Source organism: Xenopus laevis, chromosome 2S (genome assembly GCF_017654675.1).
Source record: "Xenopus laevis strain J_2021 chromosome 2S, Xenopus_laevis_v10.1, whole genome shotgun sequence".
In the NCBI taxonomy this organism is placed as follows: Eukaryota; Metazoa; Chordata; class Amphibia; order Anura; family Pipidae; genus Xenopus; species Xenopus laevis.
The window spans coordinates 127237109-127252796 of record NC_054374.1 but is presented as its reverse complement, the minus strand read 5'-3'; the positions used below and the strand labels follow the sequence as shown (position 1 = coordinate 127252796).

At 41.8% G+C, this 15688-nt stretch overlaps 1 protein-coding gene across 1 annotated transcript; it reads right to left on the bottom strand.

The window, feature by feature from the left end:
* Positions 1 to 7359: 7359 nt before the first annotated feature.
* Positions 7360 to 14333, bottom strand: LOC108709811 (testis-expressed protein 49). The gene is made up of 4 exons (XM_018249983.2): positions 14172 to 14333; positions 11054 to 11167; positions 9250 to 9394; positions 7360 to 7638 (listed from the first exon to the last, which is right to left on the bottom strand). The coding sequence occupies exons 1-4, from the start codon at positions 14269 to 14271 to the stop codon at positions 7590 to 7592; spliced, it is 408 nt and encodes a 135-aa protein (XP_018105472.1). The 5' UTR covers positions 14272 to 14333; the 3' UTR covers positions 7360 to 7589.
* Positions 14334 to 15688: the final 1355 nt, after the last annotated feature.

Below are 15688 nucleotides of genomic sequence, written 5' to 3'. Positions count from 1 at the left end.
AGGCTACATAGGCCGTATTTATTTTATTTCCCATGAATAGAATTGTATTGGGTGTACTGACGCATTCTCTATGCAAAACAGATTTCCGTTTAGAGAAATAATTTAGTAATCAGGAAATGAGGCGTATTATCATTTGTGTATTTTAAATACTAAGACCGTTCTTTAGGTTGTGTTTATACTCTTTCCGGGACTCTTGCTGCTAAATAACCTGCCATTGCTAAGCTAATGTACCAGGGGGGTCTTGGCCTGTTCTTGATGCTGAACTACAGCTGCCAACATTCCCTTAGGGTACATTTCCTATATCATTGATAACAAAACTTAATACCTGTGTTTCCTTTAGTGTGGGACATGAATATCCAAACTCAGGGGTATCGATACAGATACATGGGTGACATTTTTACAGGACCACCTCCTGCTGGCACCCATATACCTCATATTGTTCTTTATCTAAGATCTAAGGGTCCATTTGCAGTGGCAACAATTCCCACCCTCCACCACTCTGGCCTGTCCAATCTGAAGCCTAATCCAGTGGGAACTGCTCTGCCATCACATAAAGAGAAAACTGGTAGGTTGATAAATCCCTGGGACATAATCTTTGACTAAAATAACTTGGGACAAAAGGGCAAATTTACTAAGATTCGAAGTTGCGACAGCTTCACCACACTTCGCCAGCGATATGCTAACTCACTAAAATGAGAAGTTGCACTCAGGGAGGTGAACGGTAGCAAAGTTGCGCTACCGTTACTTCGTCAGGCAAAGCGAAGTTACGCTAGCGATGCCTAATTTGCATAGGGCGCGTTAAAATATATTGGACGTATATGGTGCAGCAACTTCATTACACTACACAAGCCCAGGGAACCTTTAAAAAATAAAATAAAGGTGTTCTATTGCCCTACTCATGTGCCCACTGTATTGTTGAGTTGCCATATGTTAGGAAATGTAGGGGGGAAGGAGGGTACCCCCAACAAAATGTATGCCGTTTTTCATACTATCACCCTTAAAAAAGTGAAAGACGCCAGCGTTAGAAAAAATTTCAACTATTTTTTGACAAACTCCTATCTATTCTATTGAACTTTGCCTGTTCTGACCTGGTGAAGTAAAGTCTGGCGCAAGAGGTAATGTTCAGTAAGAGGCGCAAGTTAGTAAATTAGCGTAGTTACGTCCCTTCGCCATAGCGCAACTTCGCCTGGCATAAGAGTGCGAAGTAGCGCTAGAGAAGATCCACTTCGCTAGAGAATTTTCGCCAGCACCTGTTAGTAAATCGGCGAAGTAGCGAAATGACCTCACGCTGGCGAATTTGCGCCAGCGTTAGCCACTTCGCTCTTTAGTAAATTTGCCCCAAAAAGTCTAAGCAGGGACTTTGCTCAGAAATTAGTGAGACGTAGCAACTGTGATGTCGGTTGGATGTATTTTACCTTGGTGCCTCGCCTTGGACTTTCGCTAGTAAAACGAGAGGATTCTCAGCCAATAAGTTGATAAGCAGATAAAGTAAAGAGCTCATATCTAAAGCTGGATAAGCATGATACTGCATGATACCATTCTTGGGTGGCAAAGCTATACAAATCTAAACAAAGCTATAAAATGTTGACATGTCAGGACAGAGGGAATATGTAAATAGTTTCATTTTACTGCCACGTGAGGTGCTTGTCTCATGCCTCACAAATGCAGAAGAAAAGAACACCAGATGCCCATACAAATATATACAGCTGGTTATGCAAATGGTCAGCCACATGTTTGATTGAGTTGCTTTTGGGTAGTGCAGTGTTGCAGCAACATGTGTCTAGGCTGCAGCAGTGAGTGGGGTGCTGTCGGCTCAGATGTTCTGTTCATTAAACCTCGGAACAAACACACTGTGACACCTTTCTTGCCAGTGTTGCAAATTTGTGTTTTAGGCCTGGCTGGAAAAGCAACCAATCATTGATAGAGAAGATAACAGAGCAAGAATGGCTGGTATTTCCAGTTTGTGGAACAGAACTGTATGGACTTTCCTAAAATGATTCTATCCTCAAGCTTTTCATGTCTCCATTAGCTCACACCCATGTATAAGAAGAAAAGTAAATGAAAAATAAAATGGCACAATTGCCTATTTTGCTGTTCATTTGCCTTTTATTTGAGTCTGTTGGTGAGATTATATCTGGGTGTGATGATTGACTGATTGGCCATGTTATCATGTAGGTTGATGTTTGAAAGTGGAGATTCAGGGAGATTTAGTCGCCTGACGACAAATCGCCTCTTCTTCAGGCGACTGATCTCCTCAAAACTGCCTTCCCGCCGGCTAGAATCTAAATCGACTGCGGGATGGCACTCGGAGATATTCGTTTTCTGAAGTTACCTCACGAGGAATCTTCAGACGACTTTGGAAAATGAAGTGCTCTGAGTGCCATCCCGCCGGCGATTTACATTCTAGCCTGTGGGAAGGCATTGCGGGGAGATTAGTTGCCTGAAGAAGAGGCGATTTATCGTTGGTGGATTATTCTCCCTGAATTTCCACGTGTGTCTCTGCCCTAAGGCTATTTTACCCACATGTTTGCATAGACCTTCAGCTCCACCTTGCTCAAGTTGATTAAACACTGCTTGATAATGGGCCTTACATGCAGAAACCTGCCTTATGCATTTCTATACAAGATTAATCCTGCAAGAAACCTGCAAAATATTAATATGCAAAAGAAAAGCCTATGCAAATGATGGCCTATAATATCATTGTAGAACCAGAGCACAGCAATCCTATTCATGCTTACATAGTGTGTATGTATATATGTATATATATATATATATATATATATATATATATATATATATATATATATATATATATATATATATATATATATATATAAATAAAAGTCAGTATAGGCAAGCACTCACAGATTTATGGTGCATAGAAAATATCTTTATTGCTGAAATAAATAAAGATATTTTCTTCTCACCATAAGTCCTGTGAGTGAGTGCCTATACTGACTTTGACATTTACCTTCTGGCTTTTCGCACCCAGGCAGAATTGAACCCTTAAACAAGTAGTGCTGGCGCCAAGCGACATATATATAGATATATAATATAGGATGAGTACATGGTGTTTAACACAAGAATGTCTTTATAGCAGGGTGCACAGTGTGGTCTCATTTATGTGCTGCTCACCAGTATCTTAGTCACTGAAGGTTGCGTATACTCACTCTTTCCACCGCAATTAATAGTCCCATAATTAGCATCTTGTCAGGATTCAGCATTGATGGCATCAGATATAAAAGGATAAGTAAACCTTAACCCTGAAGGTAAAAGTGCTTTTGCATTGTAACATTAATTTATTAGATTTGAGCGATTTCAGTTTTTATGAACTGCCAATATAATGAATTTTGTAACAACGGTGCCACCTGCTGGTAAATTCCTGTAACTGTAGAGTGAAAGACAGTCAAAGAGGTGAAGAAATACAGAGACGTGTTCTGAGGTTGCTCTGCTCAGGAAAAAGATCTGTAGCTTTAGATGCGCTTTCCTATCATCACCTTCCTATGCAGAGCCTCATCAGAACACAGAAACAGCAGGTGGCATTGTTGATACAAAACTCATTATACAGGTATTAGCAGTTAATAAAAACGTATATGGCTCAAAAGAAATTAAATTGCAAGAAAGTGCAGCATAATAATGAATAATTAATGAATTTGCTATGTATTACAGCACATGCATATGCTACAAGGCAATAAGCAAAAGAACAATTGTGTGTTGCAAAGAGTCCTAGATCCACTTTGGTTCTTTTGCACCAGAAGCTGATTGGCAGCCTCATGACATACGTGTCACTTGTTTTTAGAAAGCCTTAAAGGGACATGTCACCTTGAAATGAAGTTTCAATATGGTGCATGAGTTTTTTTTAATTGTAAAAGGAGGGATCACTCCACGGTTCTGCCTGTGCAGTGGCAATTGGACCAAGAAGCTCACTGCCTGTTCTGGAGCAGTGATTGCGCCTCAATCTGCAGGTATATTGGTAGGGTCGTGGAGGGACAATTGCCAGCATTTTGCTGTTCACCACCCCAGCTGGAAGTCATTGTAAAGAAATAACTGGCCATCACATCCCCTGGGGACCATTGCCCTTAGCTAATCTACCTGTGGCTGGAACCTATTGTGTTTTCGGAGAGACTGAAAATAAAGGGAAACAAGCATAAGATTACTGGAGCCCTACAAAGTCAAATTCCCCTCCTGCTTCTTATTTTTGTCTTAAATAAAATTGAAGCTGTTATTTCAGAAAACATTTCAAATGCACGAGTGTAGAAATCATTTAGATCCACGCAGAATGTGGTGTGGTATGAAGCTGCAAATGTCCATGGGGCTTTCAATTTTTGGTGTTACTGTTCCTTTAATAAATGTAAAGCCACAGTGAGCCATTGCACAGCAGTGAGAGATTGCTTGGCTATCAGGGTGGCACAGAGAAGCAGGTCTCCCATGTCCAGCGTGAGCTCTCACTTTACAGCTTTTCAATATACTTGGACTTTATTTACAAAGGTGTTTGGGTGGAATAATGAGATATTTTACCGCAATTACTGTGTAGGGCAGGAAATGTAATGTTACAGAAGACTTGGCCATAACAATCCTTTCCACAAAATGCCATATGGACATAGGAATAAACATGCCCACATGCATACGGTTCAACAGAAGAGTATTAACTTTTGTAGGGCTATACTTGCCCTTTATTCTGGTAAAGCAGAGAAGACTTTACCGTAATTATTTATAATTTTTTAAGGAGCAGGAAGTAAGTTTTTATGTTTAATGTGAACCGATTCCAGTGGTTTCATGGGATGTTTGTGGCAGCACTGGGGGGGGGGAGGGGGGGATCTGCAAGAAAGCAACAGTTTGGATAAAACTGCTAGAACTATGTATTTGTGCCATGCCATCACTCTGAACCCAGTATATTTAAGGTACAACTAGAAAAGTGATAGCAAGTTGCATCGGGAGTAATGGAAATAATACTGAATTCGCCAGATCTCCCCTCAACACTGGATACTTGATAAAGACATGTTTTAAAATGAAAAAAAGGACTATTTCTACGCCGTTGATGTCAGTGTGCGTTATAAATACCAGCGCTACGTATTTCTGTTTTCCTTTCACAAAAAAAAAATATTCTCAAAACCGTATGGACATAACATTTGTCCTGCTAAGTAAACAAGGTGAAAACCAGATCTGCTCCTGTGTTGTTTTTGCGATAAAATTAAAGAAGAAGAAAAAACTGAAATTGTAGCTTTTTTTTGTACTATGACCAGATAAATAGAAAAAAAAAAATCACCATATATTTCACTGAAATATTTAATATATTTAAATATCAATAAAAAAATTAAATATTTGTAAGAAGTCATCTGCTTTATATTAACTTGCTGCACATTTAACTTTTTAACTCTAGGGGCTCTTTGGACGACTTGTACTGCATTGAATTATACTCATTGATATGCATACATTTAACCCTGCACTGTATCACCCACATCAATGACCTGAATATATTTATATATATATATATATGGCTTTACATGTAACTTGAATACATTTTGATTTTTTTCACCAAAGAACTCGGTGTTGCTGGTCATTTCTACTTTATTATATATATATATATATATATATATATATATATATATATATATATATATATATATATATATATATAATTCAATAAATGCAAGCACTCTTTCCATTAGTTCAACTAAAAAAAAATTTTTTTCACACTCACATCTACGCATTTCAACCCACACAGGGTCGTCATCAGGATGTAATATATATATATATATATATATATATAAAATTCAATTTAGGAATAAATCATCCCAGGACCAGCACTTCCCTTTGTGAAATTTCAACTTTTATTTAAATACACATATTCGTGTCCAACGTTTCGGTCCCTGTTAAGACCTTTATCAAATAACAACCAATGTGCAAAATCAGCCTTAAATTGGTTGTTATTTGATAAAGGTCTTAACAGGGACCGAAATGTTGGACACGAATATGTGTATTTAAATAAAAGTTGAAATTTCACAAAGGGAAGTGCTGGTCCTGGGATGATTTATTCCTAAATTGAATTATGTGTTTAAGAAATTGTTCAGGTGATCTTCGGAGTCCACGGTCAGAGTGCGGACCCTTAAAGAAAGATATATATATATATATATATATATATATATATACATTCACATTGTATGCAAAACTTACCAGCAGCCTTGATATGTTGCAAATTAATTCCATAAAATGGCTAAAGGCATTTTTACAATCAGAGATTGTCTGATGAAATGTGGATCTAATGAGAGGGGCACTGGCATTGGTCTGTGTATTAGAGATGCATTGAATCCAGGGTTCGGTATTTGTCCAGGATTCGGCCTTTTACAGCAGGATTCGGTCGAATCCTTCTGCCCGGCCGAACTAAATCCTAATTTGCAAATTATGGGCGGGGAGGGAAAACGCATGACTTTTTGTCACAAATCAAGGAAGTAAAAAATTTTTTTCCCCTTCCTACCCTAATTTGCATATGCAAATCTGAATCCAGGCGAATCTTTCGCGGAGGATTCGGGGGTTCAGCCAAATCCAAAATAGTGGATTCGGTGCATCCCTACTGTGTATACAGATAAGCATTTGGCCTACACAACATAGAGCAGATTGTGTAAAGGCAGCTATTCATGGGCACATTTATACTGGTGATTCAGCCCCTTTAGACCAATTCAACAGTTTATCCACCTGTGTGGGGCCCTCTAATAGGCTCACCCGACTGATATCCGGCGAAAAATCACCCAGATGATCAGGCAGGTTTCATTGAGGACCACATAAACTAGTTGATGTGGTCCTCGCTCTAATGGCTCCTATTCCCCCATTTAATCCGATTAGATTAAACCCAATATTGGCCACTTTAGGTGGGCATAACTGGGGATAGATCTGCTTGTTTGGCGACCTTGCCAAATGAGCAAATATTATAGTGTTTGGCCACCTAAGTCATTTATGCCTCACATCAAAGATCCACTGCAGGGGAACCCAGGAAGAACAGCCGAGTGCAAGATGCCATACAGGGAAAAGTTGCTTAGAATTCCATAACATACCTTAAAGTTAACTTAAAGGTGAACCACCTCTTTAAAGTTAATTCATAATCCTGACAAAATCTGGCTCCTGTTATATTGTTTTGACTCAGATCCAGGGAAGATGAAAGGGAATAACAGTCCCATGTAGCAATAACCTGAAAACCACAGCATACAATGTATATTAGAATTACATTTTCTTTCATTATGCAAAAAAAAATGGGTAGAAAACCCCTTTAAGCTTGCAATGCTTTTGGCAGTTGTGCCAAACCCACAAGATTTGAGCAAAGCTATCTATAAAATCAGTTCCAAAATAAATACACACAGGCACAGGTTACTTTCATAAGATTTATCAGCTATCAGTTCTAGATCAAACCACTAAAATATTATTCAAAGCCATAAGATATCTCACATTTGCACAGCCAACAGAAAGCAGAATGTTTTCATATTTAACCTCTGAGCATTAGATCCATAGATACTGGGCATGTAAAAGAGAATTTGGCACAGCAGAAATCATACTGGGATTGGATAGATATGGAGGCTGCACAAAAGCAGATGGCTCACTTAGAAAAGACGGAAGGATTTGTCTGTAAGGTACATCTGTTGCACAAACCTGGAGTGGGAAAACAAAGAAATTATTACAAACTTTTAAAATAGACTGCCTTGAAAGTCGCCATGGTCTAAGTGCAAATAAAAACAGTTGCAAAGCCAACCGCAATACTGTTTATTGTAATTCTCATTTTAAGTAGAGCAAAAGGTATAATCACTGCATCCACCAGCGATTAGAATTGCTTACTTGATGTTTCTGCAACTAAGTTCCACCTTAACTCTACTGCGTCTGCCCCTGCTAGGGTTGCCACCTTTTCTTATATTTTTTACTGGCTGGTGGGGGCTGGAACAATAGGGGCGGGGCTGTGACATCAAAAGGGGCGGGTTGTGGTGTCAAAAGGGGCGGGCCACAGCGCAGAGAACCGAAGACTGAGAAAAGATAAATTACGTGGGATTGGGGGCAGGCCGAGGGCTCTTTTTGAAGGGTATTACAATTTTCCCGGCAGCACTGCTCTCCCCCAAAATTATTCTACCATCTACAGTTTGCTAGATCATGTGGACCAACCAGAAGGATACTGGAAGAATGTTTTGTGGACAGTTGAAGCCAAAATAGAACTATTTGGCTTAAATGAGGAGCGTTACATTTGGAGAAAGAAATAACACTGTATTCCAGCATAAGAACCTTGTCCCATCTGTGAAACAAGGCGGTGGAAGTGTTCCGGTTTGGGCCTGGAAGGCTTGTCGTCATTGATGGAACAATTAATTCTGGGCTATACCAGAGGATTCTAAAGAAAAATATCAATACATCTGTGACCTAAATCTCAAGAAACAGTGTTAATGCAGCAAGACAACGATCCTAAACACACATGTCAATCTACCAAAACATGGTTAAAGAAGAATAAAGTGAATGTTTTTTGGAATGGCTAAGTGAAAGTCCTGAACCTTATCTAATTGAAACGTTGTGGAAAGACCCAAAGTGAGTGGTTCATACCCAGCAACCTCCAAGAGCTGAAGCTGTTCTGTATGGAGGAATGAGCTTTGAGTGAATGTGCAGGACTGATCAACAGTTACCACAAATGTTTTGTTATTGCTGCACAAGGGGGTCACACCAAATACTGAGAGCACCATTCAATTAGTTTTGCCACACGGAGATATCTTATTGGTCCATTTTTTTTCAATAAACACATCACCAAATCGAATAATGTTTGTTTAATTAGTTTAACTAGGTTTTTTCATCTTGTTTAAAACTCATTTGGTGTTTTAGGTCACAATAGCATAAAAGCATTTTAAAGGGATCACACACCACTGTAAGTGATTATAATTACTGGAGGGGTCCCTAACATTTTGGCACCAGTGATTATACCATTAGCAGTCCATGTTCCATTATATATGTAGGAAAACAACAGTCATGCTTCAACATCAGTAGTTCTACGATTTCTTTGTTACAACTTTTCTGTGCACCTGGCCCTCCCTACCTTGTAAAAATGGTTCCAAGAATAGCTTGTGCAGCAAATAAATGGACTCCCCAGATCTGACCCTAATTGTCCACTGCTTCCTGAAACATACTTTTAAAAAAATGAGCATGCAAACTAAAACCCCACCGGACCTTCAAATAAGGCATTCAGCCCCATGGTAACAAAATGTGTGATTCAATTATCAGCCTGCAAAGACTTACAAAGTCATAGGACTGTTTATATGAGGGTAACGCTGAGAGCCAATCCATGGATGAACAGATTCTGCTTTACATTTCGGATCCTGAGGAAGCCACCAACCATACTGTTGAGCAGCAGTTGCAGGCAATCGCTGAGTCTGTTTTGGGGCTGAAACAAATAAATATTTTTTAATGATTTATGTTTCTATTGCGACCTTCTCCTATTTTCCTTAAAGCCTCCAATTCAAACCTCATTGCTAGGGTCAGTAGAATTCTAAGAAGTTAATATTGCAATACAGAGAGCAGACAATATAATTCAAAAACTGCCTCATGCTAAAAGGTAATTTAAAATGTCAATATACCCATAGTTCAACATAAGTTTAATGAATAGAGCTTTGGTAGTTGTTTCATTTAAATAAAAATAATCTATAGGTTTTGTTATATCTTGAGTAAAATGAGTAGACCAGTGTACACCTAAACCCCCTACATAATGAACTTCTGCTTATCTGAAAGACAAAGCAGTGACAATAAATCGCGAAAGGGAGACGGTTGTTAATACTAAGCTCATTATCTCTCCTAAAATAAGAATTTTGCACTCCATGTGCACAGTTATGGACACTTGCAAATAAACAGCAGGTGCAGAGACAATATTGGACAGGTGATGGCTTTTCTCTGACTCTGGACACAAGACCACATTAGGGGATCTATGTACAGGCTTTTGCTGGCGTCTGATGTTCTTTCACTCAGGGCCACCATCAAAAATTTCTGCCCACCAACACAGGCCCCACCCTAGACCCCACACCACAGTAAAAAAGCCACACAAACATGGGCGCTAAAACATGGATGCTAAAAACCCACTGGTACCCAGCTTCCTTTCCTACAATTTAAAAAAAATATCGGTTAGGGGCCCTCTATAAAAGTTTAAATAATTCACTGGTGACCAGCCTGTCCTCCTACAATTAAAAAAAAAAAACCCATTGTTGACTAGGGTCCCCCCCCTACAAGTTGAAAAAAAGAATTGGTGGTCAGGGGCCCCCATAAAAGTTAAAAAACGTAATTGGTGGCCAGCCCCCACCGCCTACAAGTTAGAAGAACCTATTGGTGGCCATGGTCCCCCTCTACAAAGTAAAAAAAAAAGCATTGGTGGCCAGCCCCCCCCCCCCATCCTTTACAAAATAAAAAAACATTGGTGATATGGGGTCCCATAGAAATTTTTAAAAAATTGGTTGCCGGACCCCCCTCCCTCGCCCTTACAAGTTAAAAATACAATTGCTGGTCAGAGGCCACCTATAAAATAATAATTAAAAAAAAAACATAAAACATTGGTGGCCGGGCCCCCCATTACAAGTTAAAAAAAACATTGGTGTTGGAACCAGGGTCGGACTGGGCCGGTGGGACACTGGGAAAAAACCTGGTGGGACTCCCAACCTCCCTCCCAGCTCAGCACTGGCCTATTGAAAACAAGGTTAGGTCTACTCATTTGTACCAGTCTCATTTGCAGCCATTTGCAGCCACATCCCACTCACTTGAACCTACTAAACTACAGTATTTATAAACATAACAGTCACACTGATACAAGAGTATGTCATGGGCAGCTTGTTTCTCATTCAGGTGAAAAGGGAAAGTGAGAATCCTTGGTTGCAGTGGGTTCTCTCTACAATCTATGTAATATTCACTGGCACAATAGAAAATGCCATAGACCAGTGATTCCACAGGGCTTTGTGGGGGTATTTATGTATAGGGCCTATTTGTCAGTCCAGATATGAATACTCACTTCTAATAATTTTAACATTTTTGAATCAGATATTGCCATTACAGATCTACTTACTTCTTAGGTCTTGATGTCGTCTCCGCATCTCTTGATACTTCCCATGACTGACAGTAGGAGGCCGGGGAACAAGCGCAGGCAGCTTTATGTGACTTTCCTCGTGTTTTCCACTGTCTGTTATGAAAAATAAAAGTTTAGCATACAGGCTGGGATTAATTAAGCAAAGTGTATATATATACATGGGCTGAGTCCTAAAATCTTTGTTCCAGACATTTTTGGTGCTCCCAGTTTAAAAACCAGCATTGTGCTTTGTGCCAGGACTGAGTGAGAGATTCATATAATGTGCTTATTCATTCTCCTACTTAATGCTAAATTGAAGGCCAAGTTAACACTAACATGCTGTCTTAAATGTTCTTGGAAATACTGCAACATGGCTTATTAGAGAATCAACCCACGGGGGGGGGGGTGCGTTGGACCAAAAAGGGAAGCAGCAATCTGCTTCACTAAGATACAGATCTACTAATACAGTATATATTGATAATCATATCTCTGTAATGACTATGAAATATTGTCTGTCTACAGAATTTATAATCAGATCTACTAATGCCTCAAACCAGGTTTGGACTGAGATTCAAAATAGGTCCTGGCATTCGAAGTACACAGAGATCCAAACAGCTGCCCCCCCCCATCAAACAGTGACTGTCTATGTCAGGGATCCCCAACCTTATGTATCTGTTAGTCACATTCAAATATAAAAAAAAAGAACTGGAGAGCGACACAAGTATGCAAAAGGTTTCTGGGGAGCCACATATGGACTATGTTTGGCTATTAGTAGCCCTATATGGACTGGTAGCCTACAGGAGGCTCTGTTTGGTAGTACCAGTGCCGGGCCAAGTCCTTCGGGCGCCCTAGGCAAACCGGCCGACTACGTTGCCCATCGCTTCTCGCAAATGTGCAAAAGTGCGCAAGTCGCGAGGACATTCGAGTGCGCATGCACAAAAGAACGGCAAGGACATGCGAGTGCACATGCATCAGAGAGCACCGCAGACGTGCAAGTGCGCATGCGTCGAAGAGCGCACACTAGCACGAATTGCTCCGCAGTTTTTGAACACATCGGTAGGAACTAGGGGAAGGCATCAGAAGAGGTACTGTGCCTGGCGCCCCTCAGCCTTTGCGCCCTAGGCACTTGCCTCTTCTGCCTACCCCTAGTTCCGATCCTGGGCAGTACAACTGTTTTTTATGCAACTAAAGCTTGACTTCAAGCCACGAATTAAAAAATAATCACCAGCTTTGAGGCCACTGGGAGCAACATCCAAGTGGTTGGTGAGTAACATGTTGAGCCACTGGTTAAGGTTGTTCTATGGCATCTTACAACAGCCCTCTGGGTAGTGTGGGACTGGACTAGTTCAACACTTGGGGAAAAACCTGGTGGGCCCTGCCTTCATGGGCCCCATTGACACCAGGGCCTGCGCCCCAACCCCCAAAGTTATGGAGGAAGGTAAACTGTATATATGTATGGGGGGGATGGACACTAGTATGAGGAACATTGAGGTAACAGTCCTGGAAGCCTCAGTTCCACCCTGCCTCTGGCATTTGCCACAATCTACAGAGTCTGTGCCCGTCTCCAACCATCCAAGAAGTGATACAGTTTGCACCTGTTCCCTGTTTGCTCTTTTCACTTGTCTCCCAAGCCTGCAGATGAAATGAGGGCAATGATTCTGTCGTTTAATGTTGGACTGGCCCACCGGGATACCAGCAAAACTACCGGTGGGCACAGGTGTCAGTTAGGGTTGCCACCTTTTCTGGAGAATAAACCCTGCCCTTCCTATATATTTATCTTTTTTCCCTATTAATAACATTGGGATCAACCATCATTTTTACAGGCCAGGCCAGTAAAATACAGCCAGGTGGCAACCCTGGTGTCAGTGGTCCCTCATGCTGCTAAACATCTGGCCTATTTCATGGCCATTGCCTATTTCTATGAGAAAAAAAAGAACTTAAATAGATGGAATAATAGATTATAGTATGTAAAGAAAAGAGACTAGGGGCAAATTCACTAACCTCCAAAAATTCGCCAGCGATGGTTTCTCCAGGACAATGCTAATTCACTAAAATACGAGTTGCGTCCAGGGCGCTGAACGATGGATTTTGCAGCCTATCACCCTGAAAAACTGAAAAGTCCCCAGCGTTTTTTGGGATGTTCAGCTTTTTTTTGAGGAAGTCCTATTTACTCTATTGCACTTCGCCTGGTCTGAGGTGGCAAAGGCAAGTCTGGCGCAAGAGGTAACGTTCAGTAAAATCCGCATCTTTACGAATTTGCCAGAGTGACAATTTGCTTGGCATTAGAGTGCGTAGTAGCGCTACAGTCTATCTCCTTCACAGTGGCGGAACTACCAGGGGAGTAGGGGGTGCGATTGGGCCAGGCCTGCACCCCCTCAGGGCCCCCGGCAGCTCGCACACTGCTTGAAGCCGCTGATACTGCACTGATGCGCACTGAAAATCACGTACATAGTGGGGCGGCTGCACGTTCCACCCAGGGGCGCTCCACCAATGAGGCGAGTTGAGACACTCGCCTCAGGCGGCAGCGCCCCCCTGGTTACCAGGGGCGGCAAAAATGCCGCTCCTGGTAACTAAGAGCCGAATTTCCGGTTTTCAACCCGGAAATTCGGCTCTTCTAGTGCAGAGAGCGCAATTGCGCTCTCTGCACTAGCGTCGTGCAGCGCCCCGACCCCCTCCTGCGCAGAAAATGTGAGCGCCGTGAGGAGGGGTCGGGGCGGCAATGGAAGGCCGCCTCAGGCGGCATAAAGGCGCGGATCGGCGCTGGTTCCACCCCAGGGCCCGCCCCCCTCTAGTTACGTTACTGCTCCTTCGCTAGCAAAGTTATGTCATCGTTAGTCACTTCAACCTTTAGTAAATTTGCCCCTAGGAGAATAGAGTGAGGAGAGGAAGAATAATATTACTGAGAGAGGCCCCTGGTCTAAGGTTTTTGGTGGGCCCCGCCCCCTGGTGTCCCAGTCCGACAGTCTGGCAGAGGCAGAACATAAAGAACTACAGATTTCTGCCTTTAGAAACAATGTATCTGAAACCAGCAGCATCAGTCTGGTGCAATTGAATTGTTTCCCTTTCCCGACCAGGCAAAACTCTCCCCAACCCCTCACGTTCCGAAACCCCGTCTCACCCGCTGTCTGGCTGAAGACTGTCCCTTGCCCGTTGCCCGGGAGGCTGACAGCCCGTAATGGAGTCTGATAGCCGAGCTGCGTGAGTCCGAAGAAAGCCATGAGAGAATCTGCCCGCTGCGCGTCCTATGGTTGCCATAGCAACACGCCTGCGGAGGTAGCCAACTTTGGAGCGCCGTTTCCATCGAGATTATGATGGGAGGGGCCGTGAGTCACGTGTAGTTATGGCAGCTGAGGCGGCTCTGTTATGAATTATGTTTCTAATTATCTGGCGGGCGCTTCACATATATTTGTTATTATTTGTAATTTTCATTTTACAATATAGATTTTTTTTTTCCCCCCAGAGTAAAATACTTCAGGACTGTCTAAATGTTAGGAAATCAGAATTTGTATTCCATGAGGTGAGGAGAGTATTGTATTTATCAGGTTAGGTAGCACCACAGAGGACTTCAACATAGTGAGTTAAAACATGTGGGGGGGCAATATATTAGTCATTTCTAGTGTTGCCAACTTTTCTGGCCCATAACGATTTTTTTGTCCCAAGACTTCTTTGTATGACATCAAATGACCACATTTTCAAAGAGAAATCTGGGGACGGGAGAACATTGGCATTTCAACATGTTTAGAACACACCCAATTTGCAAGACCCCCCCCACACACACACACTAATCACTCCCCATTTTACAAATACACCCTGGTGAATATTAATGAATGTAGTGGCAATACTGTGCGTAATACCCCCTGAACTCACCTCAGGATGACACAAAGGCAATAAGCAGGATGACGAAATGGCAATGTCATGTACAGGGCCGCCATTAGAAATCACGGGGCCCCGTACAACAAAAGCCCGAAGCCCCACCCCAGTTCCCTCCCAATTCACATCATAGTTAAAAGACCACACAGCACTAAAAACGTAACCCCCCACACACAAGTTATAAAAAGCTATTGATGGTCAGGGCCCCCTTATAAGTTAAAAAAAAAAACATTGGCTCCAGGGCCCCCCTTACAAGCTAAAAAAAATTAGGGCCCCATAGAATATTAAAAAAAAAAAAAACATTGGCGCCAGAGCCCCCCTCACAAGTTAAAAAAAATTGGGGCCCCAAAAAATATTTTTTATGAAAACATTGGTGGCAGGGGCCTATAGAATATTAAAATAATACATTGGTAGCCAGGGGATTAAAATAAAAAACACACAAATTGGTAGAATTGAACTCGTGGCTTCAGGACTTCAGCTTCACCTCCTATCGTGATTTTGGCTGTTTTCGTGGCTTCGGGTCCTTCGGCTGTTTGGCTTTTTCGGCACTTCCACATTTCGGCTGTTCGAAAATGGGACTTTGAAAATGGATGCAGGCTTCGTTGCTCGCAAGGGGGGCCCGGATCTTTCAAAACTGCAGCACTGTAGGGCCCCCCTTCATGTCCGGGCCCGGGACACTTGTCCCCCCCTGATGGTGGCCCTGGTCATGTATAATATCCCCCAGAACTCATAAGCAGGATGACGAAATGGCAATGTCATGTATAA

Coding starts and splice junctions, on each gene's coding strand:
- LOC108709811 (XM_018249983.2), bottom strand. CDS start 14,271: ATGGCTTTCTTCGGACTCACGCAGCTCGGCTATCAGACTCCATTACGG. Junction 11,168..14,171: donor AGTCTTCAGCCAGACAGCGG/GTGAGACGGGGT, acceptor TTTTCATAACAG/ACAGTGGAAAACACGAGGAA. Junction 9,395..11,053: donor ACGACATCAAGACCTAAGAA/GTAAGTAGATCT, acceptor TATTTGTTTCAG/CCCCAAAACAGACTCAGCGA.